The 21,062-nt window shown below is 33.3% G+C and overlaps 1 protein-coding gene across 1 annotated transcript; it reads left to right on the plus strand.

Moving 5' to 3' along the window:
* Nucleotides 1–236: 236 nt before the first annotated feature.
* On the plus strand, nucleotides 237–20,157 carry LOC129801832 (sarcolemmal membrane-associated protein). The gene is made up of 7 exons (XM_055847189.1): nucleotides 237–517; nucleotides 1,099–1,482; nucleotides 8,391–9,350; nucleotides 9,416–9,529; nucleotides 9,599–9,725; nucleotides 14,819–15,063; nucleotides 19,074–20,157. The coding sequence occupies exons 2-7, from the start codon at nucleotides 1,102–1,104 to the stop codon at nucleotides 19,644–19,646; spliced, it is 2,400 nt and encodes a 799-aa protein (XP_055703164.1). The 5' UTR covers nucleotides 237–517; nucleotides 1,099–1,101; the 3' UTR covers nucleotides 19,647–20,157.
* Nucleotides 20,158–21,062: the final 905 nt, after the last annotated feature.

Raw genomic sequence — 21,062 nt, forward strand, 5'->3', positions numbered from 1 at the left:
TTTTATAATGTGTTTCCCATTTTATTTAATTATAATTAATTATAATTTATAAAGTTGATGTTATATTGATGGTTTTTAGGAAATATAAAATTTTAATTCTACTTTTATCAGACATGTCCTATCTTTTCCATGGATAACGTTTTGATAATTTAAAATTCTCTGGGATATTTGGACTTTGAAAAATTTAGTACAACTGTTCGGAAAGAAGTCGGATATCTTCGTATATTTTTTCAATCGGATTTCATGTGTCAGGGTGACATTTTGGAAGAAAAAAAAATTGCGTGTAGCGTAAAAAATTCCATAAAGCAAAACGAAGTTTCAGGAGAAAAAAATTAAAAAGATAGTAGAAGAGTGTGAAAATCATACAAAATGTTCATTTAGAGAAATTAAGGGTGCGTGACAGTGATTTGTGTTGGTTTTTCTTGAAGAAAAATTGAGAGGGAAGTGTGCAATTTGTGAATTCTGTGACGTGCACTTCCGTGGACCACACAAATCCCCTAAATGTTGTTTTAGTCTGGTAAGTTGCTTAAAAATCTTTCATGGTAGACAAATATATCCTTTTAATAATCTTCATAAGTGTTCAGCAATCTAAGAGAAATTTATTAATGAAGACTCTTGGAGCAATTTTACTTTTTCTCTGATCTAAAATGGGTGACTGGGCGGTGCTGTCAATACTTGGGTTGATTTATCCAAATTTGCTCCCATATATTGCACTGTGGTTGTTTGATCGATTTATTAGGTTGCATCTGTCTACTGATAAAGTTGATAAGAATGTTTATTAAAAGCGAGAAAGCGAGTAGCAAGATAATGTGTCATAGACAGAAGCCTACCAGGAAGTTCTCGCACACTTGAAAGAGGGAGGCCCCATTGTCTTACAGGTTTTTGGGGTCACTCGAAAGAATAACACACTTCTCAGCATTGATTCCAACGATTGTTTATCTCAATCCATGCAGAACGTTCCGCAAATTGTCTTGCAAAATAGTTTTTCTGTGAAAGAACTATCACTCAATATAAACTAAGTCACTTTTGTAGAATTTATTATTTGTGATTTTTATGTTTAAAATTTTCGTTCGACCTATTCCCGGTGTCTACTTACAGGACATGGTTGTTGTGAGTAACGGCTGGTTGGAACATGCTGCAGAAGTTCAGTCCTTCCTTCGAGCGAATGACTTAACCATGTCAGCGCCCACCGTCCCGACTGGTGCTGCTTCAAATAACGGCAGCAGCACCCTTTTGGCGCCCACCGTTGCCGCATCAGCTTCCACAATTGTACCACCCACTCTAGGCGAACTAGCGACAGTTGATGGCGAGAATGCTGTGCCACCAGGAGCTCAGTCTGCGGCACCCCCAGATGCGGGAGAATGGTTACCTTTCGATTCGGATAATGCTAGACCGTATGGTAACGGTAATGGCCAGAGAAATCCTAGCAACCAGCCGGCCAAGGCTATTCTCAAGTGTCGACCAAACTCACATCCATTTCAGGTAAATGTTTTAAAATATAAAATAAATTTGATTATGATCAAAAAATTGTTCCAAAAAAAAGCCAAAATGGTACACACGGAATAATGTCTTGAAGGACTAAAGGGCCCCCCACTTAAGGATCTCGGATCCGTTTCTCAATGGGCGCATATGGCCTATGTCGTCGCGCGCCTCAAAACACAATAATAATAATAATAATAATAATAATTAGGGTGAATTGTGGACAGGGAGACACTTAAGAAAAAGTTCAATTACAAATGCATTTCTAAGGGGAATAAATATTTATTATTTTAATTTAATTTTTATCATGAGATTCCTTGTGAAATATTCTAACACAATCTTAACAGTTTTTATTAGAATTTTCAACCCGTTAATTAGAATATTCACTCTAATTAGAAAACAACAAATTTTGAAAAGATGGACAAAATTTTAGAAAGTGGGACAAAAGCTTTTGGAAAGATGGACATAGTGATAATAATGACAAATTATTGCACGAAATATTGCACGAAAATTGGTGGGGCTCTCGTCGGGCGCCTTACGATCCGCATCTCTGTTTTTGTCACCTTTCCTCTGTGCTCGGGTATGGCTTCTACCCTGCTCATCCTTTTGTGATTTAACGCATTTGTAAGTTTATCATTCGGTAACCTGAAATTGGACTCTTATTTTTCTCCTATTTTTGTTGCTGCTCGCAATGTTTTCGGCTTATTATGTACCATTGTTTCTTGCTTTTCTCAAGTGCTTCCCCATTTTCTCTTTCTTTTTCTTTTCTTTTTTCCCTTTGCTTTTTCTTTCTTCTTTTTTCTTTTTTCTTTCTTTCTTTTTTCTTGTTTCTTTCCTTTTTTTTGTTCCTTTTCTTTCTTTTTTCTCTCTTTCATTTTTTTTCTCTTTTTTTCTTTTTTTTCGCTTCTGTTTTTCTGTGTTTTTCGCTTTTCAGGTATGTTTTTTTTTGTGTTTTTCTTTTTTCTGTGTGATCGGCTAAGAACCATTGACGACAACACGAAACCCTTGTTTCATGTCGTCTCTTATCTTCCCTCGAGTTACTTCTTGCGTATGTTACCTCGCTTCGGCAATGCTAACTGAGTTTTATCATAATCAGCCTGTGATGTGGGGTTTTCTGCCGTTTTAACCACTGAGGCTGTAATGAATGACGGCGGCAGACGCCGCTCGAATCCTCGTTGCCGTGTGGGGCGGTATATTGTAAAGGAACTCGAGCGTATTTCAATAAATAAATAAAATAAAAAAAAAATAAATATGTAGAAAATCAATTGTTGAGGGTTTTCTGCGTATACTTGCACATTGCATGGTTATGCTAATCCCTGCTTTATGGCTGGGTAACACTTGAGGAATCCTAATTACCAAGAACTTCCTGAACGTCCAACCAAAAAGAGGTTCTGTAAATTTCACATAGACGCCCCGCGCTGTTCATCAGTTAGGGTAACTTAAGCTAATTCAAAACCTGCTTCAAATGGAAATCTTTCACTATTTCAAATGGAAACGTCACTGTTTTCATGATAAATACAGTACTAAATTATTATTTTTATATATTTTCTATACCTCAGTTTCATTAATTAGTTAATTTTGCTCAAAATAAAGCGAAAATCCATTCACATTCATAAATTTTAATTTGTTAATTTCTTAGAAAAAATAAAAGTGTAGCTTTTCACCATCGAATTTTTCATCGATCGACCATGTTTTCCAATGAAAAACAAAATGAAACTGTTGTTTATTCGTTTTGTTTAACATTTTTGTTATATTTCTAGCTAATTTTAGTTAAATTAAGTGCTGATCTTTATTGTTAACGGTACGTGAAGTTTTCAAATGAAATAGTTACCATAATTACCTATTTCGTGAACAAAAAGGGTTTTTCTGAAGTGTCTGTAAATGCTTCAATAGGAAACCCCGGAAACATGATTTTCTTTTTTAGAGATTTTCTTATTGTTTTATATGGGAAAGGAGAAAAGACCAGGAATAATAACAAATCCTGCACTCAAGACCAACTCCACAAGGTTTTGGAAGCCTTTCGTCGCGTTTTCAGTTACACTGTTTATCTCCAATTAGAAACATTCCCTTGTCTCCATTTGGATTAATTTGTTTCCAATAGAAGCATTTTACGCTTGCGTATTTTTCTTGTATTTAAGAAGTTTTCAAATTATATCTAAAGAATTTTTACTAAACAGTAACATTCTAGAAGAGTCATGGATCAAATTTATGTAATTCTCTTCAGGAAAAAATATGAACTTAATGTGTTAATTCTTCTGTTAAAGTTAAAGCGTCTGGAAATGGTTTTGAATTAGGATATTTACCGTATAGCTTTAAAGCGGATGCAACTGTTTAGCACACTTCAATACCCAATCCGCCCAGTGTCCTTTTCCAGTTGTTTTGGGAGTTCTGTAGAGATTGTCAGAAAAAAGTGGCCTTCGGAATCTGAAAATCTTGGCAGCCTTTCTCCAGGAGATTTTCTCCTTATCAGTTACTAACTGCTGTTGCAACTATTTCTCCGGGTACTTAAGGATCTTTGTCTTCATTGTTGACAGTTGACATGATTTCACTGCACAAAACCACCAAATTCATTAACAAAATCAACTTGTCCAAGATTTCATAAAACTTGTTTTGAAAGCAACACGAAATTAAATCACTTTTTTCTCCTTTTTAACTTTAATATTTCACAAATATTTTTATTCACCTTTTAAAATTTAAATGGTTGTATGTCCTTCGATTTTCACTGCGGATTTAATAAAATTTCACAAATTATGCCGAAAAATCAAGCAAAACACTTTGATATTTTCCTAGCAACTTCCATAAGAAAAAGAAAATGATAACTACCGTGTGAAGGTTATAAATATCACGCATGCAATACATTTTTAAAATTCTTCCAGCAAGTCACCCTTTGATTGTTTAATAATGACATTTGCATTTTTAACTTCTCAAATAATCACAAAATTAGGTTTAATAATCTTTTTATCGAAAATTGAAATATTTAATTGATATATTATCAAGTTTTAGGGAGGTGTCTCACATTCCACACTGCTTGGTCCCACTTTCCAAACTTTCTCGCTTTCCAAGTCTTACTCTATGTGGGTTTAATTACATAAAAAACCATTACATTAATTTAAATATTTTTATTCCCCTTGCTTGTGCATGAGCTTAATCACTGCAGTAGGGTAGTGGCATTACTTGTGGCCTCGTCGATTTTGTTTTTGTCAAAAAAATGTTTCTAAAAACCAAAAAGAATGTTATGTGCCATTGTAAAGCCCTAGATTCACTTACGATTAAAGCCGGGAACGGCTTATCGTAATTATAGTCAAAAGAACGATTTAATTAAGTTCTCACCAGTTACCCACTAACTAAGCCTTTTCTCGGCTCAAGCCGAGAAATTGATTAGTCAGAGACTGATAGAAATGTAATCTTATCATTATTTTGATTACAATTTCGTTAAACCTCCTCTCGATTTAAGTCATAAGTGTGCCTAGGGCATAACACATCAAAATATTTTTCATTTTGAGATCTTTCGAAATTATTTTGGGACAAAAAGTGAAGTTTTTTTGCGAGGAGGCCACAAGTAATGCCGACACCCTAAAAAGATTTCTGTATCTGTGATTTTATTTTATAATAGAATCACAATTTTAATAAAAAAGGCATTTTAAATATCTTAAAGATAATAGAAATGCTCTCAAATAAAAAAAAAACTAAGATGTAATTTTAAGTGAAAACATTTATTGTTACTTAGAATATTTAACTCTTTCGCGTCACACTTTTATTCAGCAGATGAATTCATATAAAATTGTGTTTTTCCTAATGCTTTATGATCAAATATAATAGTTCTGAGAGGAAAAAAAATTTCCATTGCGTGAAAACTCAGAAAAACTCCGGGTCATATACGACCCTATTGTCCTCAAGGGAAGTGTACATACCATTTTCAAAATCTATATCACGAGGTTTTTAAGAGTTTTATTTGCTTGAAATTATTAATTTGGCCAAAACCATGGCAAACTGGATTGTCTTGATGAACACTATGCTCTGGGTGTTCAAGGAATCTTCCTGGTAATCCCTTGAACAGTCACTGTCACAATATTTTGATTGGTATTTGGCAAAAATAAACTAATCCACATATTTATTCACACACAATACAATTGCACGATATTGGACGCTTGCAGAATACTCTAAAATATTGCAAAATATGTTATAATTCATCAGATATAAGATGAAATGTTAAGGAGCAAGATGTCCCACCTGCATTTTACAAAGAAAAACAATGTCCCAACTACATTTGCTATAGGTTTGGGACGAAAACACTGTTACCCTTGGGGACAATAGGGTCATATATGACCCGGAAAATTCTACGCGCTTTTCTGGAAAATTGAGAGCAGTTTATTATATCAAAATATGCAATATACAATCTTTGGATATTCTATTTGTGTTTCTAAAGAACTTTTTGCTGAAAAAAACAAATTAATATAAAAAATTTTGAAAAAGAAAAGTCATTTCACAAAGTTCGAAATTAGTGATTTTTATTTTTGATCTCAAATATTTTCTTTTCCTGAATATCTGGAGTCTTGAGAAAATTAGCCAAGAATCTTACATCCTTCTATTATGATGTCGTGCACAAACCGATAGATTTCAATTAATGTAAATAGTCAAAAAAATTGTTTTTTCCCCGGGTCATATATGACCCTAATGACGCGAAAGAATTAAGACATGTAATTGAATAATAATTTTATTAATGTCATTTTGTAGTCTGGTTAGCTATAGAACTTGGAAGTATTCAAAGGATTCAAATTCAGTAAGTGAATGGGATAATACAGTAGACTCTCTCAAATTCGGCATTTGGGACCGAAATGTCACCCGAATTTGACGGGAACGCATATTTTCAAAATTCAATTCAATTCAAATTCAAATTTCAAAACGCATATTTAATTCTTTCACGAGCTCTGAGAAAACTTAAACGTTTTATAATGAGCATATTCTTATAGGAAATTTACTGCTCTACAAAATTGCAGAAGACTATTTTCCTCTATCTCGAAAGAAATGTGATTTTCGAATTATTTTCTAAAAGTCGATTTTGTGGAGATTCTCAAAATTGCTGAGGCAAATTTTGTCAGTCTTCGGATAATTTGTGACGTTTTACTCTCGCAAACGTTAAAAGTTATTATATTTTTGTAGGAATTTTATTCCTCTACAACTTTGTCGAAGATAATTTTTTTTATCTTAACGAGAAATGTGCTTAAATTGAGCTAATCAGTATTGATATTTTTTGTAAGCCAAATATTCCAAAAATAGGGCTCAAAATTTCATTATTTTTTATTTTACATAATCCTTTTTCGAATCCCTAGACACTTTGTAAGTTTAAGCAGGTTTATGAAGGCTATTTATAATATAAATTTCAATCCTCAGTCTCTTTTATTTTAGAAAATATTGAATATTGAAATTTTCATTTTGATAAATTTCGCCCCAGTCTCCCCTATTTATAGAAAACATAATTACACTCAGTCCCGACATTATGCACTTCGGGATTATGCACATTTAATTACACTGTGCAACAATTTTAAATTCTTTTTGTCCCTGGGTTCTCATGCTATTTTTTCTATTGCTAGGGTCAAATGATTTACGAAAATACTTTTCATTTTGTTTTTGCGCCTGGAATATAGGCAAAACCGTTTTTGCCGTAAGGAAAACATTTGAAAAATAGGGCTAAAAATTTCAATATTTTTTATTTTCTGAATTCCTTGTTCGAATTCTAAGAAACTTATGATTTTGAAGAAGGTTTATGGAAGCCATCTTATGGAAAAAAATATTTAAGTCGCTATCTCTTTTATCATGGAAGATATTGAATTTTCAAATTTTCAATTTGTGACTTTTTGCCCCAGTCTCCTCTACTGTTTGTTGATGAATTTCTTCTAAACAGTTGAATATTTTGATCTGTTTCACTAATTTTACTCCGCGTGAAATTCGTTCTACGGCCTTTTTTCAAAAGAAATCGCCTCCGGGTATGCAAATTTTCTCGATGCTTAATGCCCAACGCACAATAACTTATGTTTTGTAAACATGTTTTTGTCATTTCAATGAGAGTGAGTGAGGTCTAGATCTAGTCATCTCGCTCACGTTCATAGGAAATTTTGAAAACATATTTACAAACAAGAGTTATTGTGCGTTGGGCATAAAAACCATTTCGCGCGTTTTTTTCGGTCCCGAAAATGTGCATAATCCCGGGATTGAGTGTATAAGACCAAAAAATTATTGCTCTCAATAAATTCCTTGATTTTGTTCGAATGAAATAATTAAACCAATTTTCACTGAAAACTCGGGTATTGTGGGAAAATGACCAGGAGAGATCCGAGAGAACAACATTTCCTTTTTTGAATGTCATTTTGAGGAATTCATGCGATTGTGTAGATAATATTTTGTGGTTTCCAGTCACATGCTAAGAAAGGATTATTGCGGATGGAAAGGAATTTCAATAATATGAGGACTGCTTATGTATTACTATCGCGTCACCCAAAATATATAGCTTCCAATTTTATTGAAAAAAGAAAAAGAAATTATGAATTAAAGAATAAGGGTTACAAGACATGGATTCTCTTTAAATCAATTGATTGGTAATATATTTACTAAATTGCACTAACACTGATTTTCAGTAACTGGAATTAAGGTCCAAAATAAAATCTTAGTTTTGAAATTGTTAATTGTTTATTTTCACGCATTTCAAATGTCATTCATACGATGGTTGATATAAAAGATTTAGAGCTCTCATTGTATTAAATGGGAATTTAAATATAATTTAAAGATTGTGTCTGGCCTGGAAGTATTAAGATGATTAGCCTGTTCAATTGATTAAATTAACCTTTTCTTTCTCTTCCATTGCTGCGGTCTCTGTCGTACTGTCTTGTGCTTCACTTGATTGGTATATTAATTAGAATCGGACGCTTCTGCTTGAACCCAATCAAGAAGTTAAGGTTGGGCGTTCTGTTCCTCGGCATCGAGTCGCTGAACACAATGCTATCTTTGACTGTAAAGTACTGTCGAGAAATCATGCTGTGTTATGGTACAGCGATGGAAAATTCTTTATACGCGATACAGGCAGCAGCAATGGTACATTCATCAACAATCAACGGTTATCCCCAATGTCGCATCGTTCAGATCCATTTGAAGTGAGCTCTGGGGACATTGTACAATTTGGCGTGGATGTTACAGAGAATTCGCGCAAAGAGACACATGGATGCATTGTGGCCACCCTTAAGCTCTTTCTGCCGGATGGTCGTGAAACTAAGGCCAGTCAGTCTACATGTGTGGGTGAAATTCCACCCGAGGATCTCCATCGGCTCAATCAGTATATTCAGGAGATAATGCAGCGTGAACAAGTGCTAGAGTCCAAGATGGTGGATTTGCAAAAGTTCCTTGAAGTATCCAGAACAAATGCCGAGAATAGTTGGCAGGCAATGATCGATGAAGATCGTCTGCTAAATCGTATTGATATATTGGAGAACAAATTGCAGAATTATCAGAAGACCGCAACGGAAGATAAACTGCGCGATGAAGTGTTGAAATTGCAGGAGGATAAACTCCTCTATCAAGATTCGGCCAAAGAGGCATTGAGGAAAGTCTATCAGGAAAGGTATGAGGCAATTCAAAAATTGGGTGGCATGGCTGTGGATCTGTGCAACAGCGAAGGTGAATGTTCACTGTTGAAAGAGCAAGCTATGAAAGCCCAAAATGAACTTAGGGATACCCTATCACGCTATAACACACTTCAGCAGAAATATGATGAGCTAACGGAGAAGTTTAGTCAATTAGAGAGTCAATCGCCCAAAAATACAGCTTCCTCACTCATTCAAGCACCTGATGGCAGTGCAGACACCGATAAAGGCATGAATGAGGTATAATCCCAAAAATTTCCTAAAAGAGAAAAAAAAATTATAATTCTTTATCTAATATTTGACAGAAATACTGCCCTGAGGAGTCTGCAGCCAAAAGAGAAGCTTTGCTAAATCTTTTTGCTAAATCTGATCTGAAAAACGTTGAGGGTTCTGATGATATCATTAAATCAATGTTCAATGTAAGAAAAAATTTTGCTCTTTCTTTTAACTAATATCACTTTTGAAAATATTTAATTTATGCTTTCTAGGACACTGATGGAAATAATGATTTGAATAATGTGCACGCTGTATATACGAGAATCTACAATAGACTCTTGGAAATGGAGAAGAATTTCAACTTAACCGACAATAGTAATCCAAATACTGTTAAACAAGGTAATTTTATTGCTTGAATTTAAAGACATGAGCCAAATAGGGTAAAGGCTCATAATTTTGTCCAGTCTGCTTATAAGCATCGATGTTCCAAGTTTGAAGTGCGATATTTTCAATATTAGGGTAAGTGTGCCAAATTCCGGACATCTTGCAATTTCGGCCACCTTTTTTGTTCCTCGAATTTTCATGAACTTTTATATTTTACGTACTCTAGAGATTATACAATGCAAAAGAATAACAAAAAAATGTAGCTTCGACAAACGAGATGACGTGAAAAAGATATTGGAAGAATTCCCGAAGGGCAAAGAACTATGAGAATGAAGGTGGCCGAAATAGGGCACCAAAGCTATGTCTATATTTTTATTCATTTTAAAATGTATTAAGAATGATTTTAGAGTAAATAAAGACGGTAAACTCTTTACAAGGTTCCCAGCAACACTCTTTCAGAAGAAAGAATAAAAAAATCAATTTGTACCGTCGTTGCGGGTGACTTTGCACTCGGGGGGTGACTTTGCACTCTGCTGTCCGTAAGACTTTCATAAATTCTAGCACTTATTGATGGTCTTCGCCGATCCTGTCTACCATGTCAAAGTATATAGGGATATGTTATGTACCAGATAAGGTACAATGATCCCCAAAAGGATTTTTGTAGTTTCAGTAATAGTCAATGAAATGCTAATATAGGTATTTTGTCAAAAAACGGCTCCGTGAAAAAGTTATTTGAAGGTGCAATTCCAAAATCGATTTCAGAGTAGCAAATTGCACAAATCCAATCTAAATTTATCTGGCTAGAATAATCCACTTCGATTTTGTTGATTATTATTATTAAAATATTTTTTTTTTCCCTATTATCTTTCTAAGAACACATGATTTATGTTATAAAATTGCATATAATGGTCTTTCTAAAGCTTTATTATAGAAGTATTTGGCTAAAAATTATCCAATTTTGTGGAAACTTAAAATAAAATGACCGAGATCTACAAGATGGTATGGTCACCATCTTGATTTGACGTTTCTGTCCGCCATTTTGAATAACTGTCAAAAGAAAAATCTCATCCGATTGACTTGAAATTTTAGTATGTTCTAGCTGATGTCAAGGCCTTTTCTGAACATATATAAAATTCGACCTAGGTCAAGTGATTGCCTGGATATAGGGGCTCCAAGTTCAAAATTTTGACATTTTCATGAATACAGAACTACAGGGAGCTTCTTTTATCAAAACTATCACAAAAAAGACAGCGCTATCGTTAGGCGATGAGATCTAACAAACAAAAAGAAAAGTAATGTTTTTGTTTATAACAGCGCATTATTTGAGAATCTTAAAAACTATTTTCGCAAAGATGAAAAATAAAAAATTAATTAAATGCACTTTTCGTTTATTTTTTTTTTAATTATGTTATAGTAAATAAATATATAAAATTAATGCCTCAACCATTTGTAATGGTTACTAAGGCATTTCGTTTAGGCTTCAAATATTGGAAATTAAAAAATAAAGACCGCCAAAATATGAGTATTACAAAATTTTAAAATTTGAGCCTCTGTATCTAGGTATATACTTGACGTAGACTGGAACATAGATACGTTTTGAAAAGGTCTTGACATCAGCTACAACATACTAAAATTTCAACCCAATCGGACCAGTTTTAGGGTTTGACAGTTATTCAAAATGGCGGACAGAAACGTCAAATCAAGATGGTGACCATACCATCTTGTTGATCTCGTACATCTTACCCTTAGATATGAAGATCTTCATTGTTGTTTATTATCAGAAATTGTTGATTTTTTAGTATTTATTAAAAAGTGCAAAGTCACCCGCACCTTATCCCAAGTGCAAGCCTTTTTTCTTGATTTTTTTTAACATAGTAAAATTTTATAAAATTAATGTTAGTGGCACAAAATCCATTCATTAACAACTGAATACAAATAATTTTACCCATTCACCCCCTTCGTTCACTTTAATTATCCACTTTTAGAGTGTAAAGTTGAAAAACAGCGAAAAAACGTGCAAAGTCACCCGCAACGACGGTATTTAAAATATTACATTTCAAACTTGAGACTTTGACGCTTGCATGCAACTATGGCGAAATTTGGCACACTTACCCTAATTGATTTTTTTGTTACTCATCTTTTCAAAAGGGTTGTCTAGAAACTTGGCAAACTATTTATCGTCTTATTTTTACTAAAATTAGTCTCAATATGTTTAAAAATGAATTGATAGGTAGAGGTGAATTTGACTCTTATTTTGGACAACTTGGTTATTAATTTGGACAACTTGGCTCTAAATTTGGACAGCTAATCCACCTTAATAGGATGCCCATTGTTCTCCATTTCAAGAACCAATCTTACCAAGTCCTCTTCCTGTTCATGTAAGGGAAACGTAGAATGTAACATGCAGCCCGAAAACTTTCCATATCATTCATTAAAGTGAGTTGACTTCGGTACTCCAAGTATGTGCGGATTCGCTCATTCCCTGGCCTTTCCGGGAGCCTTTCAAGGCATTTCTCGCTACATCTCTTTCGTAGAGATGATGCTCCTTTGTTTCTCCAGGCATTTGTCCAACCTAGTTATCACAAAAGCTAAAACTTCACGAAAATTCGTGAGAAAAACACCTGTCCAAAATAAGGAGTATCACCTCAGTAAATGTCTTAAAAAATTTCCCATTTTTCAAGGCAAATTTCACTTCAGGTCAAATATACAAATCACCACTAACGTGAATCAACACAATTTTCAATGAATATTCAATAATATCACTCAAAAAAGCGAAGAAACATTGTTAGTACTTAACCAAAACTAAATAAGAATTGAAGTAAACACGAAGTTCTGTCATATTTCTCGTAAGCAATTGCTCACACTGAATTTTCAACAAAGCAATTTCAACTCAAATCATATTCAAAATTTAACGTATTTAGTGGTAAAATCTTCCAAAAAGAACAAATATTTAGATAGAATTCATTATTCATCAAATATTGGAATAAAAATCCATAATTTTAATCAATTTATTTTTAGTGTCCAATTTTATCCTCAAAGTGTCCAAAATAAGAAATTGTCCAAAATTATGAGCCTTTCCCCTATATTTGTATCAAATTCTCTCTCAAAGTTCAAATTATTTTTTTTTTTCAAAAATCCCTCATAATATGTATAAGTGTAACTCTTCTGCTAACAGGAAATATTTTGTTTTATGAGTTCAATCTTGTAAAGTAATCTTGTCCATCGCAAAGTAAGTGTTTTTTCAAAAAGCTCAACTTCTGATTTTTTCTATATAAAAATGTAAGATTTTTTTTTTCATCTTTTGATAATAATTAGTTTTTGATCAAAAGAACTCCGTCGAGTCTTAACCCTTTAAGTAAGATTTTAACAAGGGTCAGTCCGCCATTTCGGATTACCTATGCATCCAGGCCATAATTTGGCCCCTTATGCTTATGCTTCCCCACTCCTGTTCTATCTTATCTCCCGATACAAGTAGCCGCTCAATTTCACAGCCTCTACTATATCACAGCATCCCATCTCGGTGTGTGTTTGGGATCAGTGACAGTGAATATTTGTATCGACTGAAGTACCACTTTCACATCGAAACTCATTCTCGTACCAGCCTCTATTGTTTAGGCAGTTCACTTTTTTGCCAATGTGCACCATTGGCATTACTATTCATTCATTCACTGGACGAATTCAAAGCCGATATGGCATGAAAAAATCTTTTTCTGCTGCTGCTCAGCTTTGAATCCGAGGCCTCACAGTCATAGAGCCACTACTCTATCTCTATCCACTGACCCACTGAGGCTCCGATTAATCTTATTTAACCCTCTAAATAGGGGAGACTGGGGCAAAAAGTCACAAATCGAAAAATTCAAAATTCAATATCTTCCAGGTAAAAAAGAAAGCGGCTCTAATTTTTTTCTATAGATAGCCTCCATAGACCTTCTTCAATGTCGTAAGTTTCTTAGAATTCGAACAAGGAATTTAGAAAATAAAAAATATCGAAATTTTTAGCCCTATTTTTGAAATATTTTCTTTGCAGAAGATAACAATTATTACCTACTTATTTTCCAAAATTGATGCACTGGTGAATATTTTCTAAATAATTTGGATTTTTTGAATACGAATCCGCTATCTTTTTTAGAATTTCACAAAAGTTCTTTTCTCCAGAGATCCTTTTATCAAAAATGGCCACTTGGGGTAAAAATTAACAAAAGGTATAGAGCAAAAAGTAACAAAAAAGCGAAGCAATTTCTGATGTCACACGGCGAAAAGAAACGTCATACGATGTCTCGCCGATTGTTGTTTGAATTGGTCAAACGATTTGCAGTCCCTTGTGTGTTTTTTCTAAAATAACTTGGAAAGCGCTTTTCTCGTTTTCTCACTTTTCTCGCAGAGAAAACGGTGTTTTACAAAGGTATAGATAAATAAATTTTCTATGAAAATATGTCCTCTAGATATTTTTTCACATTTACGGAAGCCCGTAATGAAGCGAATCAAAATATGATAATACCCAATGTCTGGTACTATTTGCCCCAGCATTTTTGAGAATGGTCACAAAATTACCTTTAAGAAATCGGCTCGATAAACGTATTTCCTTCCAAAATAGAGGAAAATGACTTTCACAAAGTTGTAGAGCGGTAAATTTCCTATGAAACTGCGCTAATTAGAAATTTTTGAAGCGCTCGAGTAGCTTGTAAAAAAATAAAATATCCGTTTTGTGACTTTTTGCCCCAGTCTCCCCTATCCTTCAAAAATATATTCTTTGCAGATGGAACTTATACTTTTTAATATAGTTTATATAACCCTTCAAAGGATGTTCAAAAAATTCTTGAAGTGCTCAAGTTCTTGTGATAAAATATAAAAGATAGTGAAAATGAAATATTTCATTTTTATTTTCTATCGAGAACATTAAAACCGAATTTATAACAGTATTTTAAAGTGTTCAGACTAAAAATCTGATTTTAATGATTTTAATATGATATCTCGAAAGAAAGGGATTCTGAATTCTGAATTTATGAATAGTAAAGTTCTTTATGTGAATTCGTCATTAATTTAGATTTAGAACAATAACTGATTAAAATTGTATAATTTTACTAAAATATTTTATTGTAAATTTTTAGAGCACATTCGTCGGGATAGCGAGTGTTCCATAGATTCAAATTCGAGCACAGAGACAACGGTGAACGATGGTAATCAAAATGTCAACGAGGGAGAATTGACACCGGTTCACAAAAGGATGATAAGTACAACAATTGATGAATTGAAGGATATATACAGTGACCTGATGAGCAATGTAGCAACAGCACGGGAGGATGTTCTTGCGCGTAAGGAAGCCAAGGAAAGGTGTGAAGAAATGGAGGCCAAGGTAAGACAGTGATCCTTTTGAGAGACAATTTTTTTATTATTTTTCCTATTTTTATTCTATTCTGCTTTATGGGGACTACAAGACACTTTACTATATTTTAAAAGGGACAGATAATCCTAACCGGCTTATGTAGGTGAGATTCTTAATTTGAGCTAACTCGGAATGTATGCAAATTCGATTTAGAGCAGAAGTTGGGGAACGCCATTCAGTTATATTGAATCAAATTCGTCAAATTATACAAATTTTGTATTTAAACCAAAATATCAAAGATTTGGATGGAGTGACAGAAAAGTGATATATGGGTGAAATAGACACCAGAATGTTCTCTATAATTTGCCGTAGAACTTGATCTCATTGCTTAATCAGAAGCCGAGATAATCTAGGTTGTTTGTTTCTGAACTCGTTTTTTAGACCAGAGCGCCCCAAGTGTTCATTTGATGAACTTCAACTATATCAAAGAATTGTTGTATTTTGTGAGACTTTCCATTTAAAACCCTATTTTAAGTGTCTTGGTCGAGAAGAAGTAGTCAAATTGGTATCTGAGTGGTTTCAAAGCGGTATTATGGGAAAAATCAATTTTTTCACACTTAAACGACAAAATCGGACAGATCGCATTATCTGATCGAAAAATGATGTATGGACGAAATATAGAGACAAATGTCCTCTACAATTATGTCGAAGTAATCATCAAAATCGGTTCAGCGACAGTCGAGATAATTGAGGTTATGTGATATTGAAATTGGTTTTTCGACTGTGGCGCCCCTGGTGTTGGTCCCACGAAGTTCAAATATTCTAGAAAGTTGTAGCATTTGGTGAGATCTTTCGTTTAAGCCCTCACTCATCAAAATCGGTCATACAGAACCGGAGATATGATTTTTGAATTTCGTGAACTTCGACCCCTCATATCTCCGGTTCTATTGAAACCACAGCGCACTTACGCCCCATTTTGGAAACTTCTGGACTGGACTATAACACTCTAAAATTTGATTAACTTGCACAATGCCGTTTTTGAGAAAATTGAGTTTGAATTTTGATTAATTTTAACGCTATCGCAGCGCCACCTGTGGTGACTTTTTGAACTTCCTTCTGAAAGTGCTCATCGAGACGAAACCAAAAACCTGAAATTTAGCTGAAAATGTTAATTAGAACCGGAGATAGAGGCCGGTTAATATTCGAACTTTGACCCCTTATAGCTCGGGTCAGGGGTTATGGTTCGACTTAAGTATTTTTTTGTTTGATAGGTATAATCAGCGGCTATAACATACTAGAATTTCAGCTCGATGCACAAAGGAATTTTTGAGTTATTTAATTTAGAAATTTGAAAAATCTTCTTTTTAATAATTGCGCCACTAGCGGTAGTTTTATAAACTTTCGATGTTAGAAGGGGAAGTGGCATTTTACAAGAGCTTTCCAAAACGCCCTCACTTTTTAAATTCTGACGATTAGAACCGGACTTACCCAGCGGGCACAGTTAGCAGAAAAAAATAGCATTTTCAGCATTTTTTTGCTGAATCGATCTGCTGGCCAGTCAGCAGCTCTCGAACAAAAAGTGCTAAGCAAATACATGAAAATGGCACTGTTTAGCGCTCGCAGCGGATAATGGCAGAACTAAACACTGTCGGTAGATGGCGCTGGAAACCATTTAGCAGATTTTCTCTTTCATTTTTTTCTTTTTCTCTCAAAATCAACTTGGAATTTCCCCTGAAATTATTTATCAACTTGGGGGATATTATATTCACGATTTTTATTACTTATATTATTATAGGATTTATGCTGCGGTATGCTGTCTATAGAGAATGGTCAAATAGGAGTATTAAACATAGTCCCGACCAAAAATTCTGCATTTTTTAGTGAATTGCGTCATTATTTTCTTGAGAAAAAAAAATTTATTCTGAGGAAATATTCAGTCGGGTGTTATATTCATTATTTATGAAAATTATGTTTTTTCTTTTGAAAAAAGCATATTTTCCTCAATTTTCGCAATTAAATATTGGCATTTTTCCTGAAACAGCCATTGATGTATCATGCTAACATTCGATCACAACCATTGTAATTGATCGCGAAACTGGATTTTCTTACATATTTAATTTATTTATGGTAAATAAAGTTGCAGAAGCATTAAAAAATCGTTTTAAAAGATGTGGCTCCCCTACTTAGTAAGTTCAATGGTGGTTTTAAAAATACTACAAAAAATTCTTTTAGAAAAATTTTTATTAGACCAATGTTGCATTGGTCTAATAAAACATTTTTGGATTATAAATTTTCTGAAGTGCATTTTTGCGCAAAAAATTACTTTTATTATCGCAGTATAATAGCAAATAACCAAATTATTGTTTTTCATAATACTACACATATTCTTTTTTAAATCAAAAATTTATTCGATTTGATGATTTTTTTTTAAATTAAAATGATACGTGTTAATATTTTTTAAAAGAGAGATTTTAAATACCTTTAAAGTCAGGAAAATATGTCAATTAGTTGGAAATCATTTTGCGTTGAGCTATTAAGCTCCAAAGAGCGGCCAGACGGGAACGTAACTTAGCCACATATATATTCGGAATCAGGAAGTGGCGAAACACATTTTGGCCAAATTTGAGGTCGATCGGACGACATAAAATTTTGTTAGGATTAAAGTAGTTCAGATTATTAAGAATCTCACCTAATATGTGGTTTTAGTGGGGTTGGAGGGGATGGGGAAAAGGGAACAAAAAAGGCCTAGGATAAGTGTGCCAAATATCGGCATATAGTTGCATGCAAGTGCCAAAGTTTCAAGTTTGAAATGTAATATTTTTAATACAAGTTGAATTTTTTGTTACTTTTTCTTTAGAAGTGTTTCTTCACTGAGAAAAAAGAGGGTGCGATTATCTTTTTTTTCTCATAATTTTAACACTTTTATATGTATTAATATATGTATAATATAGGTGTAAAAATAATCAACATTTTTTAATTATTAGTTTTTACACATTTTTAAGGGTAAAATTAACATGAAAAAGAGTAACTTTAACCCCTAATACACCTAAAAAGGGTAATATTTACACCGATTTTGGATCAATACTGCAGGGTAAAATTAACATTTCCGGAATGTCATTTTAACTTTTTCGGATTTCTCTCGGTGAAAAAAAAAAATAAACAGCTATATCTTTTTTTGCTTGGATGATATCATTGTCTTGGATTTAGATCCAAAGACAATGAATATAGTGAATTTTCAAATTTTCGATTTGTGACTTTTTGCCCCAGTCTCCCCTACTAATATTCGAATAAAATTCTCTCTCGCGTTTCCAAGATATTAAACGTTAAAATGTTATTTATTTTTTACTTCAGTTTATCGTTTTTATTTTCTCTAAAATCATTCTTAACACATTTTGAAATGAATAAAAATGTAGACATAGCTTTGGTGGCTTATTTCGGCCACCTTCATTCTCTTAGTTCCTTGCCCTTCTGAAATTCTTACAAAGTCTTTTTCACATAATCTCGTTTGTCCAAGCGATATTTTTTTTGCATTGTGTAATCTCTAGATATGCAAAAACTAAAAATTCATGTAAATTCGAGGAACAAAAGAGTGGTCGGAATTGCAAGCTGGTCGAAATTCGGTACTTACCCTAGAGAAATAATGTTTTTTATATTGGTGTCATTATAGATTAAAAGTTAATATCGCTTGCAAGCTGATTATGTGTGTTAAAAATATGTAGCAGACGAAATGATCAATTTTTGTACAAAGTTATACACTGAGAGAAATCCGAAAAAGTTAAAATAACATTCCGGAAATGTTAATTTTACCCTGCAGTATTGATCCAAAATCGGTGTAAATATTACCCTTTTTAGGTGTATGGGCGTTAAAGTTACCCTTTTTCATGTTAATTTTATCCTTAAAAAGGTGTAAAATTAACATTAAAAAATGTTGATATATTTTTACATCTAAAAAGTGTTACAGTTATGAGGAAAGAAATTTATCGCACCCCCGTTTTTTCTCAGTGTATAAAAGATTTATCTGAGGATATATTTCATTGCAGCTGATCTCGCTGCAGGCTGAACTGCAAACCCTCTCCCTGGAACTGCAAACACGTCCCACATACAATCAATACCACGAAAAAGTGAAGCTGTGTGATGATCTGCAGACGGAAGTAGTAGGACTGCAATCGCAGATCACTACACTGAGAGAAACAAGTGAGAAAGTTGGGGTCGAATGTGATGTGTTGCGACAACAATTGGCCGTAATTAGGGATACGGTTAAGTGTGACAAATTGTCACAAACTGATGAGATTGATTGTCCACCATCCAGTGATTATGGACACAAGTCTCAAGTAAAATTTGTACAAGTGACTACTGAGATTGAAAATGATGCAGAATTGTCTCAGGAGATTAAACTCATCACCGATCCTGATATTCAACGCGAGGAGGAATTGATTCTCTATAAAGAAAAATTTACTCAATTGAATGAGGAAAAAATTACGCTACAGCAGGAGCTTGATCAGGTGAAAAAGAATTATAACTATTTAAAGAATAAGTCAATCATTACGTTATTAACTTATTTGGTGCCCTTTGTGGCACTTATCAGTTATTTTTTATTTACACTCTTCTCGTAAAATTGAGAAAAAAAACAACCAGTAAGAAAAAGATAAAAAATTTGTAGTTATGATGCTGATTTCTTGTGTGGTACTGTTGTGGTTGATGCTGACAAAAACGGCGAACAAATCTATAATATATCATCTCTTTTTCAAGTTGATCTTCATTCACATACTTTTATCCATCCAGTAAATATTGTACTAAAACAAAAAACCCTACGTTGTTCTCATAATTTATTTTGAGAAGTAACTTCTTCTACATTAATTCCTTTCATGTATGAATTTTTCCTTTTTCTTGTGTTGATACAAAATTAACGTGTAATATTAATGTTTAAGATCGCGAAAAATTTATGAAATAAAATCATCAAATGAAGAAACACCAACACAAAAAAAAACTAAATGAAATGCCTTTAGAATGTTCTTATACAGTGCAAGAAAATTAGTGAAAGGGAAAGAATAATGTACGAGGATAACCATGTGAAAGATATTTGTGTGAGGAAACAGACAGCATTTATATTACCAGAAAAAAGAACAATATTGTTTATGAAAAATTGAAAAAAAAAACTACAGTTTTTAGATAGGGTAAGTGTGCCACATTTCGGCATAGTTGCATGCAAGCGTCAAAGTCTCAAGTTTGAAATGTAATATTTTAAATTCAAATTGATTTTTTTTTATTCTTTCTTCTGAAAGAGTGTTGCTTGAAACATTGTAAAGAGTTTACCGTCTTTATTTACTCTAAAATCATTCTTAGAACATTTTAAAATAAATAAAAATATAGACATAGCTTTGGTGCTCTATTTCGGCCACCTTCATTCTCATAGTTCCTTGTCCTTCGGGAATTCTTCCAATATCTTTTTCACGTCATCTCGTTTGTCGAAGCTACATTTTTTTGTTATTCTTTTGCATTGTATAATCTCTAGAGTATATGTAAAATCTAAAAGTTCATGGAAATTCGAGGAACAAAAAAGATGGCCGAAATTGCAAGCTGGCCGGAATTTGGTACACTTACCCTAAATTATCCTCAAAAAAAAAATTAAGTAAGAAAATCTTTTCAAAGTATCTTATCGATAAGTAAGCAAGAATGTGTGTGCAATTGTGCCATTTAGAGTAGCTGAATGAAGGAAATAAAAGAAAAAAAATAACAAGGCGAAATCTAATAAGTCTAAGCAGAGAAAAATTGTACACTAACACATATCTTAAAATATTCTTGCGTTTTTTTTTTGTAACAATATACAGTTAAAAAAAAAAACTTGAGACGTGAAAGATCAACCCAAAAGAGACTTGCTTCTAACTTTAAAAAAAATCTTAGAAAAGAAGAGAAATGCACATTGAAATATTGATAAGTTTTTTCTCCCAGGTTTTTTTTGTACCAGAATCTCTTGTGTAATCATATAAAAAAATCGTAAGCGGTCATTGTTAATAACATCATTACTACAA

Source organism: Phlebotomus papatasi, chromosome 2 (genome assembly GCF_024763615.1).
Source record: "Phlebotomus papatasi isolate M1 chromosome 2, Ppap_2.1, whole genome shotgun sequence".
NCBI lineage: Eukaryota > Metazoa > Arthropoda > Insecta > Diptera > Psychodidae > Phlebotomus > Phlebotomus papatasi.